Genomic DNA, 24,829 nt, shown 5'->3' with positions numbered 1-24,829 from the left:
CTATTTATTTATTTATTACATTTATATACCGCCCCAGAGCCGAAGCTCTCTGGGTGTTTTGCCGGACCTGCATGAGCCCGTTTCTGGTTGGAAGCGCAGAGGAAGCAAACTAACTCCTTTTGGTTTCCTTTCTGGTCGCTTTGAGGCGCTTCAGGTGTGACTCAGCCAGAGGCTGGTTGAACACCTGGCTTGGCTTCGGGGGAAGGTATTGAGCCATCTTCGGTAGTTATCAGGAAGAGGAGGTTTATAGGCCCTGAACAGGGCCTCTATCCCGGGGGCGGCGGAGGCGTCCCAGGTCCCGGGACGGAGCTCGGGAGCGCTCAAGGCCACCTCTCCCTCTGCGTTCCCTTGCAGGCTTCAACGGCCACCTCTGCCAACACGACGTTGACGAATGTGCCAGCACGCCGTGCAAGAACGGAGCCAAGTGCGTCGACGGACCCAACATGTACACGTGTGAATGCACCGAAGGTGAGCAGGGGTTGAGGAAGGAGGCCGTCTCTCAGGGGACCTGGTCTGAGCTGCAGGATCGTAGGCTCGGTGAGAAGTGGGCGCCCACTGGGTCAGGACAGGGGCCATTGCCCGGTGCCCTTTCCTGGTGCATTAGGCATTTCAGTGCGGGTGTGGGTGAGACGTTACCTTGACTCACACGTTACCTTCTGTTATTACATGAGTTTTTAAGTCTGGGGTCTGCAACGCAGCACCACATTGGAGACCCAAGACTTAGGAGACCCTGCCCCTCCTCATTTTAATTTTACTTCCCTTTTTTTGAATCCTCATCACCACCTTCATCTGGGGGTGCAAGGCAAAGTGCTGCCCTCTGGCCCCATCTTTATCTGGGTTCAAAAAAGCGTTTGTGTGCGTTTTGGAGCTCAGCAATCCCCTCTGCCTTCTACTTCGCTTCTCAGGCAAGTCGTTTTCATTTGGGCCCCACCGCTTTTCCTTCTGGAAACGCGTGTTTCGTGACCCCCTGTGGCAGCTGCGTGGTGAACATCCCCGACAGTGATGCTGGGGGCGTTATCAAGGGGCTGGAGAGAGCTGGGTTTAGCGTGGTGGATCTCAGAGTGTGCCAACGTAACCCACAAACGCTGGCAGAAATGACGAGTCCCCAAACTGGGAATGGACCCCTCTCTCTCGGTGAACGCCCGCCTGCAGCACCTGCCCCAAGGAGGGTTCAGATGGTGGGGGTGGGCCGCCGGGGGGCCTTTTTGCGTGCGCCTGCCCTCCCCCAGGCGCCTTCAGACAGGAGAAAGCAGGGACCAAAAGGAAAAGGGAAAGAAGCCAACGTGTTGGCCAACCTCCCCCCCCCCCCGGCACGGGGGCCGTGTGCACCCGAGGAGCGAAACTCGAGGCGCGCCCGGACAAAACCGACGCCATGACCCCCCGGGCGCGAACAGTGGAGCTTTTGTGGAGGCGCTCCCGCCAGAAATCTTCCAGCTGAACTGTCTCTAATGAGCGTCTTGGTCGGCCAGGAGCTGCGATGAAAAGCCGTGATGGGGGTTTCACGAGGGGCGCAGTCAAAGCCTCACTTTGTCTTCCGTCCAGCCCCCCCTCCTCTCCCTCCCGCCCTCTGTTCTCCCCTCCTCCGCTTTTGTCGCCCTCCCTCGGGCCCCGCGCTTCTCAGTCCTTGGAGGACGGCGAGATAATGGGCGCTGCGATTATCCCCCGGGCGCACACCGGCACCCGTCTCTGACCCCTCCCTGCCCTTTTGGATTCCGCAGCCGGGCTATTGGAGCCGCCGGCAGACAAGCAGCGGAGCCGAGGAGCCGGCCCTGGCTCCCTGTGAAAGAGAAAAGAAAGGGCTTGTTTGTTCGAGAGGAGTCATTGTACCCGCCCTGGGACAAAGCCAGGCTCCCTGCGAACCGGAGGAGGCCGTCTTCCTAGCGTTAGCGCGCCACCTTTTATTACACACACTCACTCACTCACACACACACACACACACCCTGCATCCCATCCTCTGCCACGCGTTCCCTTCCCTTTGCCACCAGCACGCTCCCCACGTCTTTCCCGCGTCCTCTCGCACGGCAGCTGCGAGCGGCCAGGCACCAGGTCCGTGCAGGGCTGTCGCTGAGTTTCTGGGCTCCGCGTCTGCATGGCTGCTTCCGTGGGGCGTCCTTTGGCAAGAGAGAGGCGCCAGCATAGTCGTGCCACCAACTTAGAGCCTGCGGAAGCCCACAAGCACCGTAGGAATTCGTAAGGTTGGGGGCTCCGTCCTGCTGAATGACGCCCAGTGGCTTAAAGGAGATCCCGCACAACATGCATCAAACCCAACAGAGCAACATCTCGCCAGACCCAAATCTATTTGCCAGAGTCTCAGACTGATTTTCCCGAACTCATTGCGCCCAATGTAGGGCTGTTTCCTTCTCAGCTAATTGCTGGGCACAACAGTGGGATTTTCTACTGCAGTGGGTCCCAATTAGCTAAGTACTGCGGGCCCCTTGTTTTTCAAGTGCCAAGCCACGGACCCCCTACTTTTGAAAAAATTGTTATCTCTATGTTAGTTACCTGTGTGAAGCAATTTTTTTGGAGAAAATAAGAGGTAGCCCCTAATAAGCAAAGGATTTTAGGTATACTAAAAAACAGACCATAAAATTTGTGATATTACCACACAAAAATGACAATGGTTTCGTTAGGAATATAAAGACGAATTTAATTTTACTAATGTCTAGTTTACAACTGAACAAATTATGACATGTCTAGCAGCTACTAAACCTAAATGTGATGGGAGGAATCGTGCCTCTTTTTGTCCCGAACAATCCCTTCCACATCCGGTTCAACATTTCCTACTTTTAATCTCAAATCTGGATCAAGATCGAGCCGATTTCTATGCTTGTTCTTCATATAACAAAATGTCGAAAATGTTTGTTCACAAAGATATGTGGAACAAAAAGGAACTAGATGTTTCAAAGCTTTCTCACCTAACTTCTTATAATCAGGAAAAACCGTCACCCAGAATTGGTCCAGTCTATATTCTTTGAAAAATGATTTCAGTGAACCATCACAAGTCAAGTCAACAAGTGCATCTTGCTTTTCCACACAGAGAGTTGTTAGTTGTACATCACCACGTTCAAAAGGATTCCTTCTCCATGAGTTTTCAGGATTAGGTGCAGGGAAGCCATCTCTGAAGCTAGTCGCTGAGTCACGCAGGTTCTTTTGCGCATGATGTCACCGTCGAAGCAAACGGAGCGCGGGAGGCGGCGTCTTTTCTTTTATTAAAATGCGGACCTTGCAGATAGGTGAATGGTGCCATGGACCCCCTGAATGGGTTACGCGGAACCTTTGTTCTCCTGCATGAAATTTTCTCTTCTCAAAATATGATGTTGTTCTTATGATGTTCTGTCTTTTCTCCTCCGTTCCCTACCCCCACCCCCTCCAACCAGGTTTTTCTGGGCCCCACTGTGAGACTGACATCAATGAATGTGACCCAGACCCCTGCCATTACGGGACCTGCCGAGACGGCATTGCCACCTTCACGTGCCTTTGCCAGCCTGGTTACACTGGCCACCGTTGTGACATTAACATCAATGAGTGCCAAAGCCAACCGTGCAAGAACGGGGGGACGTGTCAAGACAGGAACAACGCTTACAACTGTTTGTGTCTCAAAGGGACATCAGGTAAGAGCTGTATAGCACTGGCTCCTTCTCCTCCTCCGTCCAGGAGAAACTGTCCCAGCAATCCTAGTTTCAGGTTTGTGGGCTTCAGATCCAAAACCAAGCCAAGGTCAGGTTGGTGTCATTAACCCCAATCCTCAGACCTTCCTGTGTGCAGCAGAGACTTTTGATGAGGGTGAGTCACACACTCCTTCCTTGGGTGCCTTATTCAGGGCCCTGCTGGGTCAGAGCAGGAGTCAACAGCAGAACCTCCAGCTCCCTAGCTCAGACCATAAATGGGCCCATTAGCAGTCCAGTCAGCTCTTCCTGGACGGGCAAAATTGACTGCACTGCAGGTCTTGTCTGTTGGCTTCAGCTCTCTGCTGAGACAACACCCTCCTGTTGTTGTTGGAGAGAGTTCCAGGAGCTATCCAAGGTCCTGTTTTCTTTTTGTCTTGTTCTGTCGGCTTCCCCTGCGAGCCTCAAGGGACCACAGAACAGGGCAGTTGTTGGAGAGCCAAGATGTTTACACTGACATTAGCACAGGTGTGTGTATATCATATAACATTCGGAGCCCTGGCAATCTGAATTTTGGGAGCTCTGGCAATTGTCCATAGTATCATAATTTAATTTATTCTGGCATTGCTAGTCATCAGGAGAGGCAGGAAGTTTTGCTGTCAGCCCCAACTCCTGGAAACTTTATTCAGCTATTCCTTTGATTTCTCAAGATTTCAGCAGGCAGCGTCTGCCTACGTCACCATTCCCAAAGCTAGATGAGTTGCCAGCATGGCCAACAGCTTCAGTTTGGTTTTAGCTCCCTGCTGAGACAACATCCTCCTATTGTTGTAGTAGGAGAGGCTACATGCCGGCTGGGAGTTATGGGAGTTGCAATCTAACTCATTCAGAAGGCCGGCTCCCTTCCACCGTTTTTCTTGAGTGACTTTTACTTCCAATGCTTCTTATGTGATTATTTAGGAAGAGTGTTTCATAGGGCAGGGGAGTTAGACAGGAACCCCCACAAGGCCGACCCCTGTAATTGGCTGTCAAGCTTTGGTCCTTTTCTAATCTGCTGCAATTTGCTCTACGTGGGCTGACAACAGGCTTCAGCTGGTGGAAAACGCAACTAGGCCTATAAATGGTGCGAAGGATCAGGGCCACGTGTTAACACCTGTCTTAGGTGGTTAGGCCTCATCTAGAGTATTGTGTCCAGTTCTGGGCTCCACATTTCAAGAAGGACGCAGACAAGCTGGAGCGTGTTCAGAGGAGGGCAACCAGGATGATCAGGGGTCTGGAAACAAAGCCCTATGAAGAGAGACTGAAAGAACTGGGCATGTTTAGCCTGGAGAAGAGAAGATGGAGGGGAAACATGATAGCACTCTTCAAATACTTGAAAGGTTGTCACACAGAGGAGGGCCAGGATATCTTCTCGATCCTCCCAGAGTGCAGGACACAGAATAATGCGCTCAAGGACTCGATGGCCTTGTAGGCCCCTTCCAACTCTGCTATTCTATGATTCTATGATTCTACAGGAAGCCAGATTCCAGCTGGACATCAGGAAAGACGTCCTGATTGTTAGAGCAGTACGACAATGGAACCAGTGTCCTAGGGAGGTTGTGGGCTCTCCCACACTAGAGGCCTTCAAGAGGCAGCTGGACAACCCTCTGTCAGGGATGCTTTAGGGTGGATTCCTGCATTGAGCAGGGGGTTGGACTCGATGGCCTTGTAGGCCCCTTCCAACTCTGCTGTTCTATGATTCTGTGATTCTATGAAAGAGCTGCACTGGTGATGCTTTCAGAACTCAAATCAAGGTGCTGGTTTTAACCTTAAAAAGCCTTAAGCAGCTTAGGACCTGGCTGTCTCAGGGGCTTGCCTGTCTCACTATGAACCTGCCTGGTTATTAAGATCCCCAGCAGATACCTTTCTGAGGGCACCATTACCCACAGAACTCCATTTGTTGGGCATGCAGGAAAGACCTTTCTCCTTTGTCACCCCCAATAAATACGATTACCCCCCCCCCCCCCGCACACACACACACTTTCTTGGTGTTCAGAAAAAGTGTGAAGACGCCTCTTTTTTAATTTATCTATTTAATTCATGTAGTTGTTTAAACATTTTACTGTTTTTAATTCTCTTGATTTTTATTGTTATTATTTGAGTGCCAAAGCCAACCATTTATTGCTTTTATTTGCTGGCTTTTTAGCAAGTAAGGCGACGTATACGCATTTATAATAAATAAGTAAATATTTGTTTTTGAAGGCCCCAATTGTGAGATCAACCTGGACGACTGTGCCAGCAACCCCTGTGACTCCGGCAAATGCATTGACAAAATCAATGGCTACGAATGTACCTGTGAGCCCGGATATACAGGTGAGAAAGGAAAGGGAGCAGCAGCAGGAGGGACGGGGAAGATCACAGGTCACAATCCGTACGCTGAGTGGGCGAAGACCGGCAATAACTCAGGTGCAGCTCGGGGGCTGAGGCGCCCTTCGTGCAACCATACTCCGGAACGTGTGTCCAGTTTTGGACATCACATATGAAAAAGGCGATTATAGAGTTGGGAAAAGTACGGAAAAGAGCTACCGAAATGATCAAAGGGCTGGAGTAGCTCCCCTGTGAGGAAAGGTGATGATGTCTGGGACTGTGTAGCTTAGGGGGGGAAAGTCATGTTCAAGGGAGACAGGATAAAAGTGTACAAAATGATGTACGGTGTGGATCTCCTAATATTCTCATAATACTAGAACCCAACGGGGTCACATCCCATGAAGCTGACTGGTGAGGGATTCAGGAGAGATAAAAGGAAGGATGTCTTCACACAGCGCAGAGTTAAACGATGGAATTCACTTCCACAAGATGGGGTGATGACCACCAATTGGGATGGTTTTAAAAGGGGTGTGTGGATAAACTCCTGGGGGAGAAGGCCATCCATGGCTACTAGTCCTGTTGGCTAAGTGCTAGCTCCAGTATCAGAAGCATTATCCCTATATAGACCAGTTTCTGGGGAACATGGGTGGGACGGTGCTGTTGCATAGAATCATAGAATCATAGAATAGCGGAGTTGGAAGGGGCCTACAAGACCACGGAGTCCAACCCCCTGCTCAATGCAGGAATCCACCCTAAAGCATCCCTGACAGAGGGTTGTCCAGCTGCCTCTTGAAGGCCTCTAGTGTGGGAGAGCCCACCACCTCCCTAGGTTGTGGGCTCTCATGTGCTGTTTGTGCACTTCCTGGGGGCAACTGTGAACAGAACGCTGGACTCAAAAAGCGTTTGGTCTGGACCCGGCGAGGCTCTTCTGCTGTTCTTCCGACACCCCGTCCACCTTCCCCCTCCTCTCTCGCAGGGAGGATGTGTAATATCAACATTGACGAGTGTGCAAGCAACCCGTGCCACAACGGCGGCACCTGCAAGGACCGGATCAATGGCTTCACGTGCGTCTGCCCGGAAGGCTACCAGGACGCCATGTGCCTTTCGGAAGTGAACGAATGCAACAGCAACCCCTGCATTCACGGGCGGTGTCACGACGGACGGAACGGGTGAGCTTCAGCGCGGAGGGTCCGGGGGCTCGCGGCGACCCCGGAAGGGAACCGATGGAGCTCCCTCGAGCTGGTGTGCGAGGGGCTGCAGCTGTGTGTTGCTCATCCCGGCGAAGGACCTAAAAGTCCACCGTGGCGGCTCAGCTAAGCTTAGCACTTGCTGGCATTGCACTGATGAACCAAAGTCCGTTTGGGGGGGGGTCCTAGAAGAGAGAAGCTGTTTGGGGTCAAACGTTCTGTGTAACCTAGAATTGCTCGCGAATGAGGTCGCGCTGGAAGCATCTGTGGGTTTTGCCCCATGAGGGAAAACACAGACAGTCAGGAACAAACCGCAGGGTTCAGGTAAAGAGATCTGGGCGACTTTTTTAGAATAAAAACAGTACAGAAGAGGATTGTCGCTAAGGTCCCCCCAAAAGCTGCATCACCGCAGGAGAACTGATCGGCTAGCTTAAAATATTAAGGCTTTTATAGGCATGGATTTTAGAATATTTGGCAGAGGAAGAGGGTGTATAGAAGAAGAACCTCACGCTAGCTTTGGGGTCGGCTTTCTGAAGTCGAGGTGACTGGTGGTTTCCACAGCCCTGGGTTAGAGATTCTCAAGGAAAGTACTCCTTTGCCAGCGAATATTTGTAAGAAGCGTGTGCGATTCCTCCTTTTATCTTTGTACTAAGCGTATACGGGGCATGTGTAAGTGTGAAACTGTCTTTGTAATTAATAAAAGCAAATTTCACCCTTCCACCCAGTCTTTGATCTTGATTCAGTACTTTCTAATGCCAGATCCTAGAAACTTAAGCCAAATCTAGGTGGTGGGGTCTTCCTTTAACTCTAAAGTAAACTTTGAGTAAGAGTATTCTAGATGCCTTTAAAACAGCCTTCCTCAACCTGGGGCGCTCCAGATGTGTTGGACTGCATCTCCCAGAATGCAGTCCAACACATCTGGAGCGCCCCAGGTTGAGGAAGGCTGCTTTAAAAGGATTAAGTAGCCTTATAATTGAGCAAGGGTAATTTGGCTGGGGCGTGCAGGATGTTGTAGGACTTTTTAAAAATGGTTTAATGACATTTTAAATGGTTACGGGCGCAATCCTATGCATGTTCAGACAGAAAAAAAGTTGCATAGGAAACATGCATAGGATTGCATCCTAATTGACATACCAGGCAAGGGATATTTCTAGGATGTCTTTAAATAGAAGCAATGGTATTAACTGTGCAAGGATGGAAGAGTTCTTTAATTTATTTCCAGTCATCCAACTTTTCCTATCTTGGAAAAACGCCTACATTGTCATCTTCCGTTAGACATTCCTTGCGCACGCACGCGCACACGCACACACAAAACCAAGGCCACACCACCATGCGGCTCATACGTCCTCTGTTTCCATTTCTTAACAAAAGCTACAAATGCGATTGCGCGGACGGCTGGAGTGGAACAAACTGTGACATCAACAACAACGAGTGCGAATCCAACCCTTGCATGAACGGCGGCACCTGTAAGGATATGACCAGCGGCTATATCTGCACCTGCCAAGACGGATTCAGCGGTAGGAGCCCTGCGGGAGAGCGGATCATAGAATCATAGAATCAGAGAATAGCAGAGTGGGAAGGGGCCGACAAGGCCATCGAGTCCAACCCCCTGCTCAAGGCAGGAATCCACCCTAAAGCATCCCTGACAGAGGGTTGTCCAGCTGCCTCTTGAAGGCCTCTAGTGTGGGAGAGCCCACAACCTCCCTAGGTAACTGGTTCCATTGTCGTACTGCTCTAACAGTCAGGAAGTTTTTCCTGATGTCCAGCTGGAATCTGGCTTCCTTTAACTTGAGCCCGTTATTCCGTGTCCTGCACTCTGGGAGGATCGAGAAGAGATCCTGGCCCTCCTCTGTGTGACAACCTTTTAAGTATTTGGATCGATGGGGCACGCCACGAAGTGGGGCTGACCCACAGCTAGACGACTAAGGCTGTCTTTAGCATGTGCTTTGAATAGATTTGGAGGGAAACAGGGGTGTAAATAAATGTGGACTGTGCTCCCTGCAAATAGAAAGGCGAGTGCTTCCATGGGAAGCCGTGCCCCGTGGGAGCCTGTTCCGTATTTGGTGGGTTGGGCGCTCGTGGCCAACGTGGCCTTGTTTGACGATGGGACAGGGGGGTGAAAGAGATGTTGGCTAGGGTGACTCTATGAAAAGGAGGACCGGGCTCCTGTATCTTTAACAGTTGTATTGAAAAGGGAACTTCAGCAGGTGTCGTTTGTATATATGCGGAACCTGGTGAAATGTCCTCTTCATCACAACAGTTAAAGCTGCAGGTGCCCTGCCCTCTTTTAAGTCTGGTCACTCTGGTATAGCTCCTGCACCTTTAACTGTGGTGATGAAGAGGGAATTTCACCAGGTTCTCCATATATACAAAGGACACCTGCTGAAATTCCCTTTTCTATGCAACTGTTAAAGATACAGGAGCCCGGTCCTCCTTTCCATATGTTGGCAACCTTTTCTCTCCGCAAACTCTGTGGCTGACCTATAAGCCAGGAGGTCCCTGTGTGTGCGTGCATGTTTGGTGTGTGTGTGTGTGTTGTGTGTATTGTGTAGCTGGGTATTTCTCCAAGCGTTACCAGTTTTCCTTCTGTGAAGTGGGTATTTTGTCGTGCTTTATGGGGACAAAGAAGCATTTTGAGCTTAAACTCTGCCTTGTATTCAGGCATGTTACTTGGCCCTGCGTCTCATCAGTTTTCCCTTCTGTGAAAGGGACGTCTTAGAGCAGAAAAACTATGGGTTTAAAACAGTAGTTTTAGGGTTCAAAGCCTACCTTTGCCTTGGCCCTAGATCATGGACACGTTGTTTTTTCTTTTAGCCTCACCGGTTTGCTTTTGCGGAAATGGGTGCTTTATGCCAGCCCACGCCCACCATGGCCACCATTTTATGAATGGGTGAGGCCCCTCTCATGGCAGCCATTTTGTGGGAGCGCACAACGTTCCCACAAAGTTCCAAACGACCCCAAAAGGTTGGGGACCCCTGCCAGCTAAGCAAGCCCATTTGTGATATTGGAACAGTAATAGAGGCCTACCCTGCAGGGTTGGTAAAAGGATATCTAGAGGTGCAATCCTATAGATGTTTTAGACAGAAAAAATGTCCTACAACTCCTGGCCTTCCCCAGCCAACCATACTGACTGGGGCATGCTGGGAGTTTAGGACTCTTTTCCTGTCTAAATATCTATAGGGTTGTGCCCTAAGGCAATGAAATCTAAAGCACTTTGAACATTTAAATGCTACGTCTTATTGTGGAGTAGCCCTTTGCATTCAGAAGGCCTCACATGCATTTCCCAGTGTCTCCAGTTTACACGGTTCTCAGAGGCTGGATTGGGAGAGATCCCTCCTTGAAGCTCCGTCGAGGAGCCTCTGTTGGGCTGGTAGGGTTGACTTTGCAGGTCTTCTTCTTTCTAGGTCCCAACTGCCAGACCAACATCAATGAATGTGCTTCCAACCCTTGCCTGAACCAAGGCACGTGCATCGATGACGTGGCTCGTTACCAGTGCAATTGCGTCCCTCCATACACTGGTAAGAGGCCAGACTCTTGAGTCATGACTTGCAGCCGCCTGACCTGGGACAACGTCTCTGGGCAGCCAGGATACCTTGAGACCAGCTCTGGGAGGAACAGGAAACATGAGTCCCGTCCTGTTTCCAGGGGGCTATTTCTTTGTGGTTTCGATCTTCAGCAGGGATGCACAACCTTATCCCGTGGGCTGGAGTTGGCTTTCTCACTCTTTAAGCTCAAACAGGCTGGCATTTTTTAGCATTTTGGCCCACGTTTTTTGTCTTCGCCTTCTCTGGAATGGAACGTGGCCCTCAGTTTGAAAGAGGTGGAGAATATCAAAGCTTGCAGAACTCTGAATCATGAGCTGTTTTCTCCTTCACCCCAGTATCAAAACCAACAGAAGGATCTGTGTCAAGGAGTCACACTCACTCAAATTTTGGCTCCCCTGAAGGTCAGGAAGGGGAAAACCCTAGAAGCTTTCAAAAAACAATAATTCTGAGATACCAATTCTTTCTCTCGTTTTCTCCACTCCAAATTTTCACATGTGCACACCCCCTAATTTTCATACATGCACAAGTCCCAAATGCAGACGTGCACACACAAGGGCCGAAGCAGAGCCCCAAGGCTGGATCAGACCAAGGGTCCATGTAGTCCGGCATTCGGTTCACACAGAGGCCAACCGGCTGCCCCAATGGGAAACCCAGGACAGGAGTGCAACATGCACCCTCCCATTTTTAGTTTGCCAGAACAGGCGAAGGCTTCTTCCGCCCTTTTTACCAGCCCCGGAAACACCTTTGGAAAAAACCACACCACTTTCCAAGACGACGCTCTTGAACGAACTGGCCTTCCTTCAGCCCAATTCGTTTTTGCTTGCAAACGACGCCCCGTCGACGTCCCTTTCTGGAAGGACGCGCTTGGGCTCGCTTGCCTAACAGGCGGTCCGTTTCACAGGCCAGCGGTTTTCTGCTGAGCCGATTCCTCTTTGCCCGTTTCCTGCTTCCTCTCGCTACACAAAATGGCAGCCTGTGCACAATTGGAGGAAGCCGTGACTTCTTTCCTGTCTTTGCCGGTTGCCGTGGAGACAAACCGGGATTGTGCTGGGGTGCAGGGAATGGGAAGGCCCTGGAAAACAGAAAAGGCCTTTAGATGATACTGGCTGACGAGGAAGATAACGCTATGTAGAGAACGTTGGCTTTGTAAACAGGAAAAGCCTCTGGACAAGAGGGCAGAGGTGGGAGAAGAGAAATACACGCTAAACCGCACTCCCCCTCCCTGCAAATAAATGCGTGGGGGTGTTTTTTACTCTGGGTGAACCCAATAGTGAGCAAATATCAGCATGCGGAATTTTGTGGCTGCAGCCTCTTCGGAAACGCGCTTTTCCAAAATGCCCCTCGCCGGGGATAATTTCCTTCTCCAAGAAGGAAACGTCTTGGAAAGGTTCCAAAGAAGCCGAAGTCGTTCCCAGAGGGGTGAAGAGAAGGAGGCCCTGTTGCTATACATAGCCCAAAAGACCATTGTGAAATCTGTGGGAATGCCGGCCGACCCCTTCAAAGGTTTTGGAGGAAACGTCGCCGCTATGCATGCAAGGCGTTGGAACCAGCCCGCGACTCCTTGGTCGTGGTATATTTTGACAGCCCTCCGCAGCCAAGTGCTTCAAGGAGAGTCCAAAAATTCAGGCAGCTGGGTTTATCCATTTTAAAAACCCACTTCTAGCAGTGTTTGTCTCTCCGCAGAAGAGGTCTTTTGTAAAGCAAATGGGTCTTAATTTCAAGACCAGGACAACACCCCCAAACACTTTGCATTAGGACAGGGCACAATCGATCGTTGCTGGGAAAATGCATTTTCCTCCCAGCCACTGTGAGGATTGCAGCTCAGCTCAGAGGGAAGGGGGGAAATCTAAAGGAAGTGGCAGATAATGTCCGTGTCTCTGCTCCTAGAAAAGTCCCGGGGCTTCATCCCCGCAAGCCCTGATTCCCCTCCACCCCTGCTTCTTGGGTAGCATGATCCAAACAACACACATCTCCGCCATTTTTAGGTGGGCACGTAGGCTACAACCCAATGTGAGAATGGGCTTCTTTGGTCTTTCAAACTGTAGGGCCCACGTGCAGGGATGTCCTGGCCCCGTGTGCGGACGGTCCCTGCAAGAACGGCGGTCAATGCAGAGCGTCAGAAGACTACGAGAGCTTCTCGTGCGAGTGCCCGTCTGGTTGGCAAGGTACGACTTCTTTACGAGGCCTGATTAACCCTGGGTTGGTATGACCTTGTGAATTCAGTCACGTCTTTATTTCAGGAAGGCTTCCTCAACTAACCAGCCAAGTTTTTTTTTAAAATCTCTATTCTGTTTTCAAAAACAACCGTTTTTATTGTGGAGTATTATCCTTTTAGTTTCTTACCTTTTATTGCTCACTGCTGCATAATCGGTGTGGAGCAATACGTAAATGTTGTAAAGAAATAAACTAGGGTGACCATATGAAAAGGAGGACCGGGCTCTTGTATCTTTAACAGTTGCATAGAAAAGGGAATTTCAGCAGGGGTCATTTGTATATATGCGGAACCTGGTGAAATTTCCTCTTCATCACACCTGTTAAAGCTGCAGGAGCCCTGCCCTCTTTTGCATCTGGTCACTCTAGTATAGCTCCTGCATACAGGAGCCCTGTCCTCCTTTTCATAGGGTCTCCCTAAATAAACAAATAAATAAACATGCACAAAGACAGTCCTGGGGAAAATTGGGTGACGCAGGATGGCAGAGGCTAAGCACATGTGTGTATAGAGAGAGAAAGGGTTGTGTGTGTTAAATCTTAGCAGGCCTCAAATACTGTTAATTTCCCACCCGCCCACCTGTCAACAATGTGATGGAGAAAAGAGTCACACTTTCACGTCCGCTCTAAATAAAGGATGTTCTGAGTGGGCTGCAGATATCAAATTCTCCCACTGCCGTTGCTTGATTTATTGCCTGAAGCTACAACCGCTCGCTAGACACTGGTTTACCTAGGATGCACCTGGCTTCCTGCAAGCCCCATCTCCGTGGTTAGCAGTTAATGTTTTCCCGTTTCTTTCTGCCCCTCCTCACTCATTGAAGGTCCCTGCCTGGCCTTGTTCTAAAGCAGCCCTCACCAACCCGGTGGTCTCCAGATGTGTTGGATTGTGACTACCCATAATTCCCAACCAGGCCAATGGCCTGTGTCTAACACATTTGGAGACCACCAGGTTGGCAAAGGTTCTGCTAATTCAACGCTCCAGATGTTTTGGCCTACAATTCCCATCATCCCTCACTATTAACTGTGGCACCCAGGGCTGATGGGAGTTCTAGGTTGAAAACATATGGGAGGCGGCGCAAATCCCCCCCTGGTGTAGAAGGGGCCTCTGTTACACCCACAGGGTTGCCTTTCTTCACCACCTCTCCTGTGCTGAGGCTTCGTTGATGTGCATTTAAATGTAATTGATTTAATCATCAATTTGCAGGACCAATTAGTCCCTTATGAGCCTGTCCGATTATTAAGATCTCCTGGGAAGGTTCGCTAGCTTTTCCCGTGGTTCCTGCTGGAGTTTGAAAACCAGAAAGGGCCACCTCACCTGCTCATCCGCATGGCTGGTTTTTTTACCCCTCTGTGAAAATATTCCTGCTTGGACTGAACTTTCCCATTTTAAGATTATTAAAAAATAATAATAATTTGTGACACGTTGCTCTCACTGCCATTTATATCATCTTCGTATTTTGTCTACTCTTTTGACGTGTATATTGTTGCTTGGCTTTTTATTCCTGAATTTGATAGCATTTTCCTTTTATTTTTCAATTCCTTTACTGAAATGTTTGTGCTCCTCGTTAGCCCTGCTAGGTGTGATTGATGGAAAGGCAGGCTATACATATTTAAACATGAATAGAGAAATGAAGGATATTAATAGGCAGATGATATTAATAGGTTCCAAATGACAGCCAGATAGATGCGACGGCCAGGAGTGCCTCCTATCAGCTTCGGCTGATACGCCAGCTGCGCCCCTTCTTAGAGTCGGAAGACTTAAAGACGGTCGTGCACGCACTGGTAACTTCGAGGCTCGACTTCTGCAATGCGCTCTACATAGGGCTACCTCTGTGCCTAGTCTGGAAACTTCAACTAGTTCAAAATATGGCAGCCAGGCTGGTCACCAGTACACCTAGGGGGGAACCACATTACACCAGTCTTAAAATCTCTTCACTGGCTGCCAATTAGTTTCCAGGCGAACTATAAAGTGTTGGTTATCACCTTTAAAGCCCTACATGGTTTGGGTCCAGGCTACCTGCGGGGTCGCCTTCTCCCGTACAATCCGCCCCGCACACTCAGGTCCTCTGGGAAGAATCTACTTCAGCTAGCAAAATCTAGATTGACAACTGTTACCCAGAGGACCGTCTCTTCTGCTGCTCCCAGACTGTGGAATGGCCTGCCGGAGGAGACTCATCAGCTTGACAGTCTTTTAGCATTTAAAAAAGCATTGAAGACTGATCTCTTCCGGCAGGCCTATCCAGTGGAATTTTAAGATGTTTTTAAAATGTTTTTAGGATGTTTTTAACTATGTATATTATGTTTTAATTGAGTAGGATGTATTTTATCATTTATTATTGTTCCCTGCCTCGATCAAAATGGAGAGGTGGGCAAGAAATAATATTATTATCATTATTATTATTATTATTATTATTATTATTATTATTATTATTCAAGTACAGAAGAGCTCTGAGGCTAGATAAGACCAAGGGTCCATCTAGCCCAGCCTTCCTCAACCTGGGGCGCTCCAGATGTGTTGGACTGCATCTCCCAGGCATTCTGGGAGTTGTAGTCCAACACATCTGGAGCGCCCCAGGTTGAGGAAGGCTGATCTAGCCCATCGTTCTGTTCACGCAGTGGCCAAGTGGCAGGGAATGCACGTGGGTTAAAGAATGTTTGGGTTTGCACTCCCGTGCACGGCACTTGTGTATGGACTGTATGTTTACATTCACTTCTCAGGGCAAACCTGCGAGATTGACATCAATGAGTGCGTGAAGAGCACGTGCCGGAACGGCGCCACATGCCAAAACACAAACGGGAGCTACCGATGTGCCTGCAGACCGGGGTTCACGGGCCGGGACTGCGAGACGGACATCGATGACTGCCAACCCAGTAAGAGTCCCAACCTCGGACAAGGGTTCCGTGGCCTTATGACACCCTTCCCCAGCCTGGTGCCTTCCAGATGTGTTGAACTGCAGCACATCTGGACCAAGCAGTGATGTAGTGGAAAAGCCAGTGTGATTTGATTAGCAGGGCGTTTGCCATTTCCCTTTGAGCTTTGCTGCAATTTTCACAGTCCCTGTGCAGTGTGTGTATGAGAATGAGAGAGAGTGTGTGTATGTTCCCATCAACGATATATAGATGTGAGCTATCTCTGTTATGCAAAGTGTTTTGCCATCCCTTGCTCTTGAATGGGCCATGAAGAACAGTTCACAAAAGACTGGACATCAGGAAAACCTTCCTGACTGTTAGAGCAGTACGGGAATGGAACCAGTGACCTAGGGAGGTGGTGGGCTCTCCCACAGTAGAGGCCTTCAAGAGGCAGCTGGACAGCCATCTGTCAGGTGTGCTTTAGGGTGGATTCCTGCATTGAGCAGGGGGTTGGACTCCGTGGCCTTAGAGGACCCCTCCAGCAATACTATTCCACAATTCTCTGATTCTCTGACTTGCTCCCAGTGGAGATGAATGCTCCTAGAACTCTTTTGTCGAGATGGATCCGTTTGGGGGCTCTGTTTTTGGACTTGAGACCTGACCGCCATGCCAGTGCCGGGCAGAGGGCTGGCCTGGCCAGAATGCCCAGCCTTGGGTCCCCACCTCCCTGGCCGGCCCACGTGCCGAGGCTGCCTTGGTTGCGATGCCAACGCGCCTCCTCCCTTCCCCCCAGATCCGTGCCACAACGGCGGGTCCTGCTCCGACGGCACCGACACCTTCCTCTGCGACTGCCTGCCCGGCTTCCAGGGCCTGAAGTGCGAGGAGGACATCGACGAGTGCGCCAGCGACCCCTGCAAGAACGGGGCCAACTGCACTGACTGCGTCAACAGCTACACCTGCACCTGCCCCTCCGGCTTCAGCGGGATCCACTGCGAGCACAACACGCCCGACTGCACGGAAAGGTGAGCCTCCTCGAACCCGGGATACGTTGGGCAGGCTCTGTAAGAAAGGCTTGGGGCTGGAGTCAGGGCCCCGGGCTGGGCTCCATTGAAGAGGATCTACGTTCTGCACTCTGGAGGTTCATTGCCCAATGTCGCAGGTTAGTTGCCCAATCTTGCCTCTTTTGCAAAGAGCCCGCTGCAGATGCAACCGGCCCTCGCTGTCTCTGGGCTGCGGGAAAATGGGACAAACGGCATCCTTTAAGCAGAGCTTTTTCTTTACATATTATTTTTTTTACGTTCATATCCCCACCTTTCTTCCATTGTGAAACTTAAGGTACCCCAGGTCCTCACGTTGTCGATCACGGACCCACAAAGCAGGACATGGTGTAACAGCACCCTCCGGTCCATGTTCCCCAGCAACTGCCGTGCACAGGCTTACTGCCTCTGATACTGGAGGTAGCACAGAGCCACCGGTTCTGGTAACCCTTGATGGCCTTCTCTTGGTTCCGGGGACTGCTGGAGCCATTTTTATTTTAAAAAAGCCTTCCCTGATAGACCAGCCACCGCCCGTAATCTGACCACAAATATTTCAATTCTGTAGTTGGCTTCTGTTTTCTTCCTTCGGCTATTCACTGCTCGGGGATGGTGTCTCCATGTTGTAAACACAGCGTGTCGGTTCTTGTGCGAGGGGTGTGCTGAGCACAGCGGTGGCAGAGACCCCTTGGTGAGCCGTCTCCTTCCTTTTGCCCCTCAGCTCCTGCTTCAACGGGGGGACCTGCGTGGACGGCATCAACACCTTCACCTGCGTGTGTCCGGCGGGCTTCACGGGCATCTACTGCGAACACGACATCAACGAATGCGACTCCAAGCCCTGTTTGAACGGCGGCACTTGCCAGGATAGCTACGGGACGTACAAGTGCACTTGTCCGCAAGGCTACACTGGCCTCAGTTGCCAGGTAAGTCCTACGAGGAGAGACGGAAAGAACCGGGCCTGTTTAGCCTGGAGAAGAGAAGGCTGAAGGGAGACAGGAGAGCCCACTTGGAGGCCTTGAAAGGTCGTCAGACAGCGGAGGGCCAGGATCTCTCCTCGATCATCCCAGAGTGCAGGTCAAGGGCTCATGGGCTCATGCGACACACACACACACACAGAGAATGAAAGGAAGAGGCGGGGAGTGAAAGTGAGAATTTAAAAAGAGAAAGGAAGGCGGATGGTAAAATATCAAACAGGACGTGGGGTTGATCGTGCCGAGGGGCATTCCCGCACTCCGTAGTCTGCACTGAGTTCTAAAACAAATCCTACCAGAGACACATTTTGGAATTTTCCTTCCTTCCTTCCTTTTCCATAAATGATTTCTTTGTGAGCTCTGAGTGGTGGATCAGTGGGTGAAAGACGTTCCCCCACCCCCCTGGGGGGCCTATGCGCCTCGGGAGGGCCGTCCGTTTGGGTTTGACGTGGAATCTGCGCACCCCTTCATCAAGCTCCCCTTTCTCCCCAGAACCTGGTGCGCTGGTGCGACTCCTCACCCTGCAAGAACGGCGGGAAATGCTGGCAGATCGACAACTTGTACCGCTGCGAATGCACCAGCGGCTGGACCGGCCTCTACTGCGACGTACCCAACGTCTCCTGCGAGGTGGCCGCTCGGCAGCAAGGTGGGTCCCGTCCCGTCCCGTCCCCCCTGTGTTTCTGCACCTGCGCTGGCGTGTCCCCAGAGGAAGAGCGGGGCAGCTCTCCTCTCTCTGAGAGAGAGGGAGAGAGAGAGAGAGAGAGACGGCCTGACCCCACCCAGGAGCTCTGCCGTGTGTCCAAGGAAGGCCAGCCTGAAATAGAGCAGGCCAGAAGTCGTCTTCTCTTGCCTGGGCAAATTGGGCAGCAGGAGGCCAGAGGCCGGGTCTGGGCGCTTTCCCTAAATGGCACAGGACCGAAGCCGTGGCCTGCCTGGGTAGAAAGTTCTGCCAGAGGACCCGTTTTGAGGGCGCCGTTACCTGCAGAGACCCACTTGTGTCACCCCCAAAGCGTGGGACGCGTCCCCTCGACAATTACGATTCGCCCCCAACTCTCTTGTGCTTCCAAAAGGGTGTGAAGGTGCGTCTTTTTAACGTAGCCCTTTTAAGTGATTTAGTTTTAACGTTTTACTGTTTAATGTTCTGGCTTTTTTGTTGTGATAAGGTTTTGTTGCTTTGAATTGTGGCACGCTCTCTTGGCGGCTTTTCAGCAAAAGAGGCGGCACGTAATTGTTAGATGATGATTGACGATGATGATGATGATGATGATGATAGAAGAACCAGCCATACTAGAGGCTTTGTCCTGCCTGCTGCTCACTTCTGTGCCTGAAGGAGGCGCTCTCAGCACACAAAGTCCCAGGCTGTGTGATCCAGGCTCTGTGAAAGTCTTGCCTAAGTTGTCGTTGTGGTGTATTAGATGTTTTAGATGCCTTTCCTCCCAAAAGACTCGGAGGAATTGAACCCTCCCCGCCACAAAAGCGGTGGCCGTGCACCCCCAGGCCCCTGCTCTCCCCGTGTTTGACGGAGCCCACCTTTGCTCGTTGCAGGGGTCGACGTAGTGTACCTGTGTCGGAACTCTGGGCTCTGCGTGGACAGAGGCAACACTCACTTTTGCCAGTGCCAGGCCGGCTACACGGGCAGCTACTGCGAGGAGCAAGTGGACGAGTGCTCCCCGAACCCGTGTCAGAACGGGGCCACTTGCACCGACTACCTCGGAGGCTACTCGTGCCAGGTACGGTTGGAAGGGTGCGGGCGTGGGAATGGGGAGCGGAGGCAGGATACTGGGTTTCTGCAGAGGCTGCTCATCGCAAAGTCTTGAGGACTGTTCTAAACCACCACCACCCTTAAACGTGGATTCCTTGGTTTCTCTGCCAAATCAAACTCACTTCTCACTTCAACGTTCTCCGTTGATGAGTTTCCTTCCTCTAGGATATTTGTAGTTCTCATGACATCACAGCAGGCCACCCAATGGCCAGTGGGGCAGGGAAGAGAAGCCATGTTGCCAGGGTCAATATTTGCTTTGTATGTAAACCACGTCGGGTGCCACCCCGTGCCTGTCTAGACAGAAAAGAAGTCCTACAACTCCCAGCATAGCTGCCGTCGGGGACAGCCCCCCCCCCCGGCCGCCCTTGCCTAAACCGCGGTCCCCCGTGCCGCTTTCTTGCAGTGCGTTGCTGGCTACCATGGGCTGAACTGCTCGGAGGAGATCAACGAATGCGTGTCCCACCCCTGCCAAAATGGAGGGACCTGCATTGACCTCATCAACACCTACAAATGCTCTTGCCCTCGGGGAACTCAAGGTAAACGAGTGACGCCGGTTGGATAAGGGGGGTCGGTGTGGGGGGCAGCAGGGTTTTGCCAGTCCATCCATTTTCTAACGTGACGGTCCGGGAGCCGCCGTGGCAGAGGCGGAGAGCAACGTCCGAGGCAGCCCCAGAGGGATGGTGCCAGATCCAAATATAGAAAGACAGACCCACCCCCACCCCCACGGTCCATCCAGCCCCAGTATTGTCGACACGGACTGGCAGGAATCGAACCCGTGACTTTCGACATGCAAAGCAGGGACTCTTCTCATTGAGCCACTGCCCATCCGGTTAAGTTGATGGGCAAGAAGGCAGTTGAATTGCGCCATGCAAGTGGACTGCAGCATTTGGGGGGTTTGCAGTTTTTGAGAGGGGTGGGAAGTGGATGGGGAGGGCTGAAGTGGGGAGCGGAGACCCTTGTGGGGAGCATGCAGAGGTCGCGGGGAGGGGGCGTCAAAGTGCGAGAGAGGTCGGAGGCCTCCTTGGGCAGTGCAGTTCCTAGTGTGGGAAGACAGGTGGAGCTCTGTCCCCCCCTGGTGGTGGGAGTTCGGCAGTGCAGATCCGTTCGCTTTCCACTCGTCCGGCAGCCCTGCTGAAGGCCAGCCCCCCTTGCAGGAGGGAGCGGGCTACGGGCAGAGCTGTTTGGCTGCAGAATTCAGCTCTCGTTTAAAACCCTTAAGTTTCTAGTCCTTATGTCTTCAAATATATGCTTTTGAAGGTATGGGGGCAACAGCTGCTGAGATTTCAGAGCGGGGAGGTCTGAGTAATGTTTCCAGGGCCTGCGGTGGGTTCTTGCTTTGCCAGTGGCAAGCAGCAGAATTGGAACTCCCTGCTTTACCTTACTGAAATCAAAGCACTTCCATGATTAAAGGAATAAAACGGGAGATTGCATCCGCTGCCCTGATGCTGAACCCATTTACTGGGGAATACGCACCGTTTTGTGGTAGATGAGCGTAATGGAATAACAAAGCCAGCGTCTGTAACCACGGGCAAGCCTGGCTGGCTATAAAACATTTGTTTAAAAGAAGCGATGCTGCAGCCGGAAGCCTCCGCCCCAGCGGGGGCCCCGTCCGGCTCATTCCAAGCAAGGCTTGTTCGCCACTGCCCGGTCACTGACCACTCTGTGGCCGTTCCTCTGGGGGCTCCCTCGGCTGGCCGTAGAGTCCCAGCCCTGTTCGGTGTGGAAGCATGGCCTTTGGGAGAGCAAATCCGTGGGACTTCCAACGTGCCGTGGGTTTTGCTGACCTGCGTGCCTTGTCGTCTCCCCCCCCCCCACCGCTCCCAGGGGTGCACTGCGAAATCAACGTGGACGACTGCAGCCCTTCCTCGGACGCCAACACGTTGGCGCCCAAGTGCTTCAACAACGGCAAGTGCGTCGACCGGGTGGGCGGCTACAGCTGCATCTGCTCGCCGGGCTTCGTCGGGGAGCGCTGTGAGGGGGACGTCAATGAGTGTCTCTCCAACCCCTGCGACCTGCGCGGGACCCAGAACTGCGTGCAGCGGGTGAACGACTTCAAGTGCGAGTGCCGTCCGGGCTACTCCGGTAGGTGCCGTGAATCCGGAAGCTTCCGCCCCGGCTTCGGTGCAGTTCAAAAGGTCCAAACGGCTCCCTTAAAGTTGTGTGACTGCCGATGAGCGCGTTAAGACAGAAGACGCTGTTGAGTTTCCGCCTCGCCTCTTTTGCAGTGAATGTGGCCACAAAGTGGAATGGAAAGAGGTCCTGACCCTGGCTTTAAATCTTTGTGTGCACACGACCCAATCCACCGCCGCTTTATATATGAGGGGGCAGACCCACATTGGGTCCACGGCCATCCTTTTATTTCTTACTAGTATTTATTAGTCGCCTTTGGGAATAGAAGAAGCGCCCTAGGCGACATGCAAATGAAAACTTCTTTAAACGCTGGCATAATTAAACCATCGCAAATGGAAACTTCTTTAAACACTAGCATAATAAACAAAGCATATTAAGCCAAATGAGAGTCAGGGGAAAGAAAAGAGGATTACGTTTAGAAACATCAAGTAGGGCCTCCTTTCAACCCTCGTTTCCAAATTGGCGTCCGCACGTAAGGTTTCTCCTAAGGCCTCTGCTGAAAGCGGGGAGGGGCAGAGAGGGGGAAGTGTCAAGGCCAAAGCTCCAGAGGATGTGGCTCGGAAAATGCCCCCCCACCCCCTCCAAGGATGTGGCAACCGGGCAAAGTCTTCTCCGTCTCTTTTGCAGGGCGGCGCTGTGAGTCCGTGGTGGACGGCTGTCGGAACAAGCCCTGCAGGAACGGCGGGACCTGTGCCGTGGCAAGCAATACTCTGCACGGCTACATCTGCAGATGCCCTCCTGTACGTGCTGGGGCTCAGGCGGAGGGTCTGTGGGTTCGGGGTGGAGGAGAGCCTTGGGGAAACTGCCCACGTCCCAACTGAGCATGCATTCGGAACCCTACTGACACATAAAGCAGAGTCGGGAAGGAATGGGAACCGTGGTGCCTCTCTCAAATGCTGCAACCCAATGGGCCGCTGCGTGGGAGGTTCAGGGCAGATCAAAGGCAGCCCTTCTTTACACCACGCAGAGTTCAGCTATGGAACTCACTGCCACAAGATGTGGTGACGGCCACCCGGTTGGGTGGCTTTAAAAGGGGGTTGGATGCCTTCCCGGAGGAGGAGGAGGAGGAGGCCAGCCATGGCTACTAGCCGCCCTGAGATCTTAATGAGATCGGGTGGGATACACATGTTTGAAATAAATAAATAGCCCTGACGGCTAAGTGCTAGGTCCACTAGGCCTATGTACACCAGTTGCTGGGGAACATGGGTGGCAGGGTGCTCTTGCACTCACGTCGTGCTTGTGGGTTTCCCGCTGCATGAGCAGAGTGCCCCGGGCCCGATCCGGCCTCGGGCCCCCTCCCGACGTTCTGACCCCCCCCTCCCTCGAATCTTCCGCCCTCAGGGCTTGGACGGCGCCACCTGCGAGAACGACCTGCGCAGCTGCGGGGCGCTGCGGTGCCTGAACGGCGGGACCTGCGTCTCGGGGGCCCCGAGCTCCAAGTGCCTGTGCGCCCCGGGCTTCACGGGCCCCGAGTGCCGCTTCCCCTCCCACAGCCCCTGCCGCTCCGGCCCCTGCTACAACGGCGGCACCTGCCAGCCCGCCAAGGAGCCGCCCCACTACCGCTGCAACTGCCCCGTCAACTTCAACGGGCTCAACTGCCACATCTTGGACTTTGAGTTCCTGGGGGGCGTGGGCCAGGACATCGCCCCGCCGCCCCTGCAGGAGCGCTGCGAGATCCCCGGCTGCGGCAGCCACGCCGGCAACGAGATCTGCGACGGGCAGTGCAACAACCACGCCTGCGGCTGGGACGGCGGCGACTGCTCGCTCAACTTCAACGACCCCTGGAAGAACTGCTCTCAGTCCCTGCAGTGCTGGAAGTACTTCAACGACGGCAAATGCGACGCCCAGTGCAACAACACGGGCTGCCTCTACGATGGCTTTGATTGCCAGAAGGTCGAGGGGCAATGCAAGTAAGCGCCGCCCCACGTTTCTCAACCGGGGTGGGGGGTGGAAGGAGGGGCGGGGCGGGCAGCATTTCCCTAGGGCAGCCTTCCTCAACCTGGAGCGCTCCAGATGTGTTGGACTGCACCTCCCAGAATGCCCCAGCCAGCAGAGCTGGCTGGGGCATTCTGGGAGTTGTAGTCCAACACATCTGGAGCGCCCCAGGTTGAGGAAGGCTGCCCTAGAGCCGCGGGAAGGTCAGATGGTGCCCACCTTGTCAGCCCCATCATTTATTGATGGATTGCATTTATATACCGCTGAAAAAGAAGAGGGAGTCTCTAGTGTCGGAAAATAGAAAAAAGGGATTTATTTTTTTGCTACGTATGTCTTCCATCTTTAAAGATTGTATTGTTGTAAAAGGACTTAATGTATAAAAAAGCTCGACGTTTCGGATCTCCCGATCCTTCTTCAGGAGCTTCTGAAACAAAACAACATCCGTGAACCACAAGTCCAAATACAGTAAGCTTAAAACAGCTAGATGCAACAGTTTTTTCCGTTCTTTCCCTGCTGTAGACGTGCTTACGTTTAACACACCCGCTCAGCTGTTATCAACTTCTGAAGAAGGATCGGGAGATCCTTTTTATGCGTTAAGTCCTTTTACAACAATACAATTTTTGAAGATTGAAGACATAATGTAGCAAAAAATAATATCCTTTTTCTATTTTCCAACACTAGAGACGATCTCTTCTTTTTCATTGGATTCGCATAGTGTTTTTTCCCCTCCTTCATTTATATACTGCCCCATAGCCAACGCTGTGCGGTTTACAGAAGTTAAAAACAGTAAACAGTAAAAAAAGTATACAAAATTTAAAACCATCAAAAACATAAAAACAACAGTATCCGTTTAAAAACAACAGTTCTGGGGATCCGTTAAAAAACAAACTTAGTGTTGTTAAATGCTGTTAAATGCCTGGGAGAAGAGAAAAGTCTTGACCTGGTGCCTGAAAGAGAAGTGTTGACACCAGGTGAGCCTCATTGGGGAGATCATTCTACAGTCGGGGAGCCACCACCGAAAAGGCCCTCTCCCTTGTTGCCCTCCTCCGAGCTTCCCTCGGAGTAGGCACTCGGAGGAGGACCTTAGGTGCTGAGCGCAGTGTACCAAAGAGCAGTTCTGCAGCTCAGACTCCACTCTTTCCTTTTAGTCTCAGCACTTTGCTTTCTGGGGTGGGGGGATGCGTGTTTTTGTGACCGTGGCGGCCATTTTATGAACAACTGCACCCCCGTGGCAGCCATTTTGTGAGAACGCTCACCAC

At 51.8% G+C, this 24,829-nt stretch overlaps 1 protein-coding gene across 1 annotated transcript in view; it reads left to right on the top strand.

Moving 5' to 3' along the window:
- Nucleotides 1-24,829, top strand: part of NOTCH1 (notch receptor 1) — an 86,643-nt gene that overhangs the window by 50,446 nt on the left and 11,368 nt on the right. The window contains exons 11-26 of the mRNA XM_063144998.1: nt 355-468; nt 3,378-3,611; nt 5,844-5,954; nt 6,925-7,117; nt 8,507-8,652; nt 10,540-10,653; nt 12,726-12,845; nt 15,607-15,759; nt 16,532-16,760; nt 17,494-17,695; nt 18,236-18,389; nt 19,289-19,473; nt 19,909-20,041; nt 21,330-21,587; nt 22,263-22,375; nt 22,977-23,545. Of these exons, the coding sequence (XP_063001068.1) occupies nt 355-468; nt 3,378-3,611; nt 5,844-5,954; nt 6,925-7,117; nt 8,507-8,652; nt 10,540-10,653; nt 12,726-12,845; nt 15,607-15,759; nt 16,532-16,760; nt 17,494-17,695; nt 18,236-18,389; nt 19,289-19,473; nt 19,909-20,041; nt 21,330-21,587; nt 22,263-22,375; nt 22,977-23,545 (3,028 nt within the window). The remainder of the gene's footprint in view (nt 1-354; nt 469-3,377; nt 3,612-5,843; nt 5,955-6,924; nt 7,118-8,506; nt 8,653-10,539; nt 10,654-12,725; nt 12,846-15,606; nt 15,760-16,531; nt 16,761-17,493; nt 17,696-18,235; nt 18,390-19,288; nt 19,474-19,908; nt 20,042-21,329; nt 21,588-22,262; nt 22,376-22,976; nt 23,546-24,829) is intronic.

Source organism: Elgaria multicarinata, chromosome 19 (assembly GCF_023053635.1).
Source record: "Elgaria multicarinata webbii isolate HBS135686 ecotype San Diego chromosome 19, rElgMul1.1.pri, whole genome shotgun sequence".
NCBI classification, from domain to species: Eukaryota; Metazoa; Chordata; class Lepidosauria; order Squamata; family Anguidae; genus Elgaria; species Elgaria multicarinata.
This window is presented reverse-complemented; position numbering and strand designations above follow the sequence as displayed.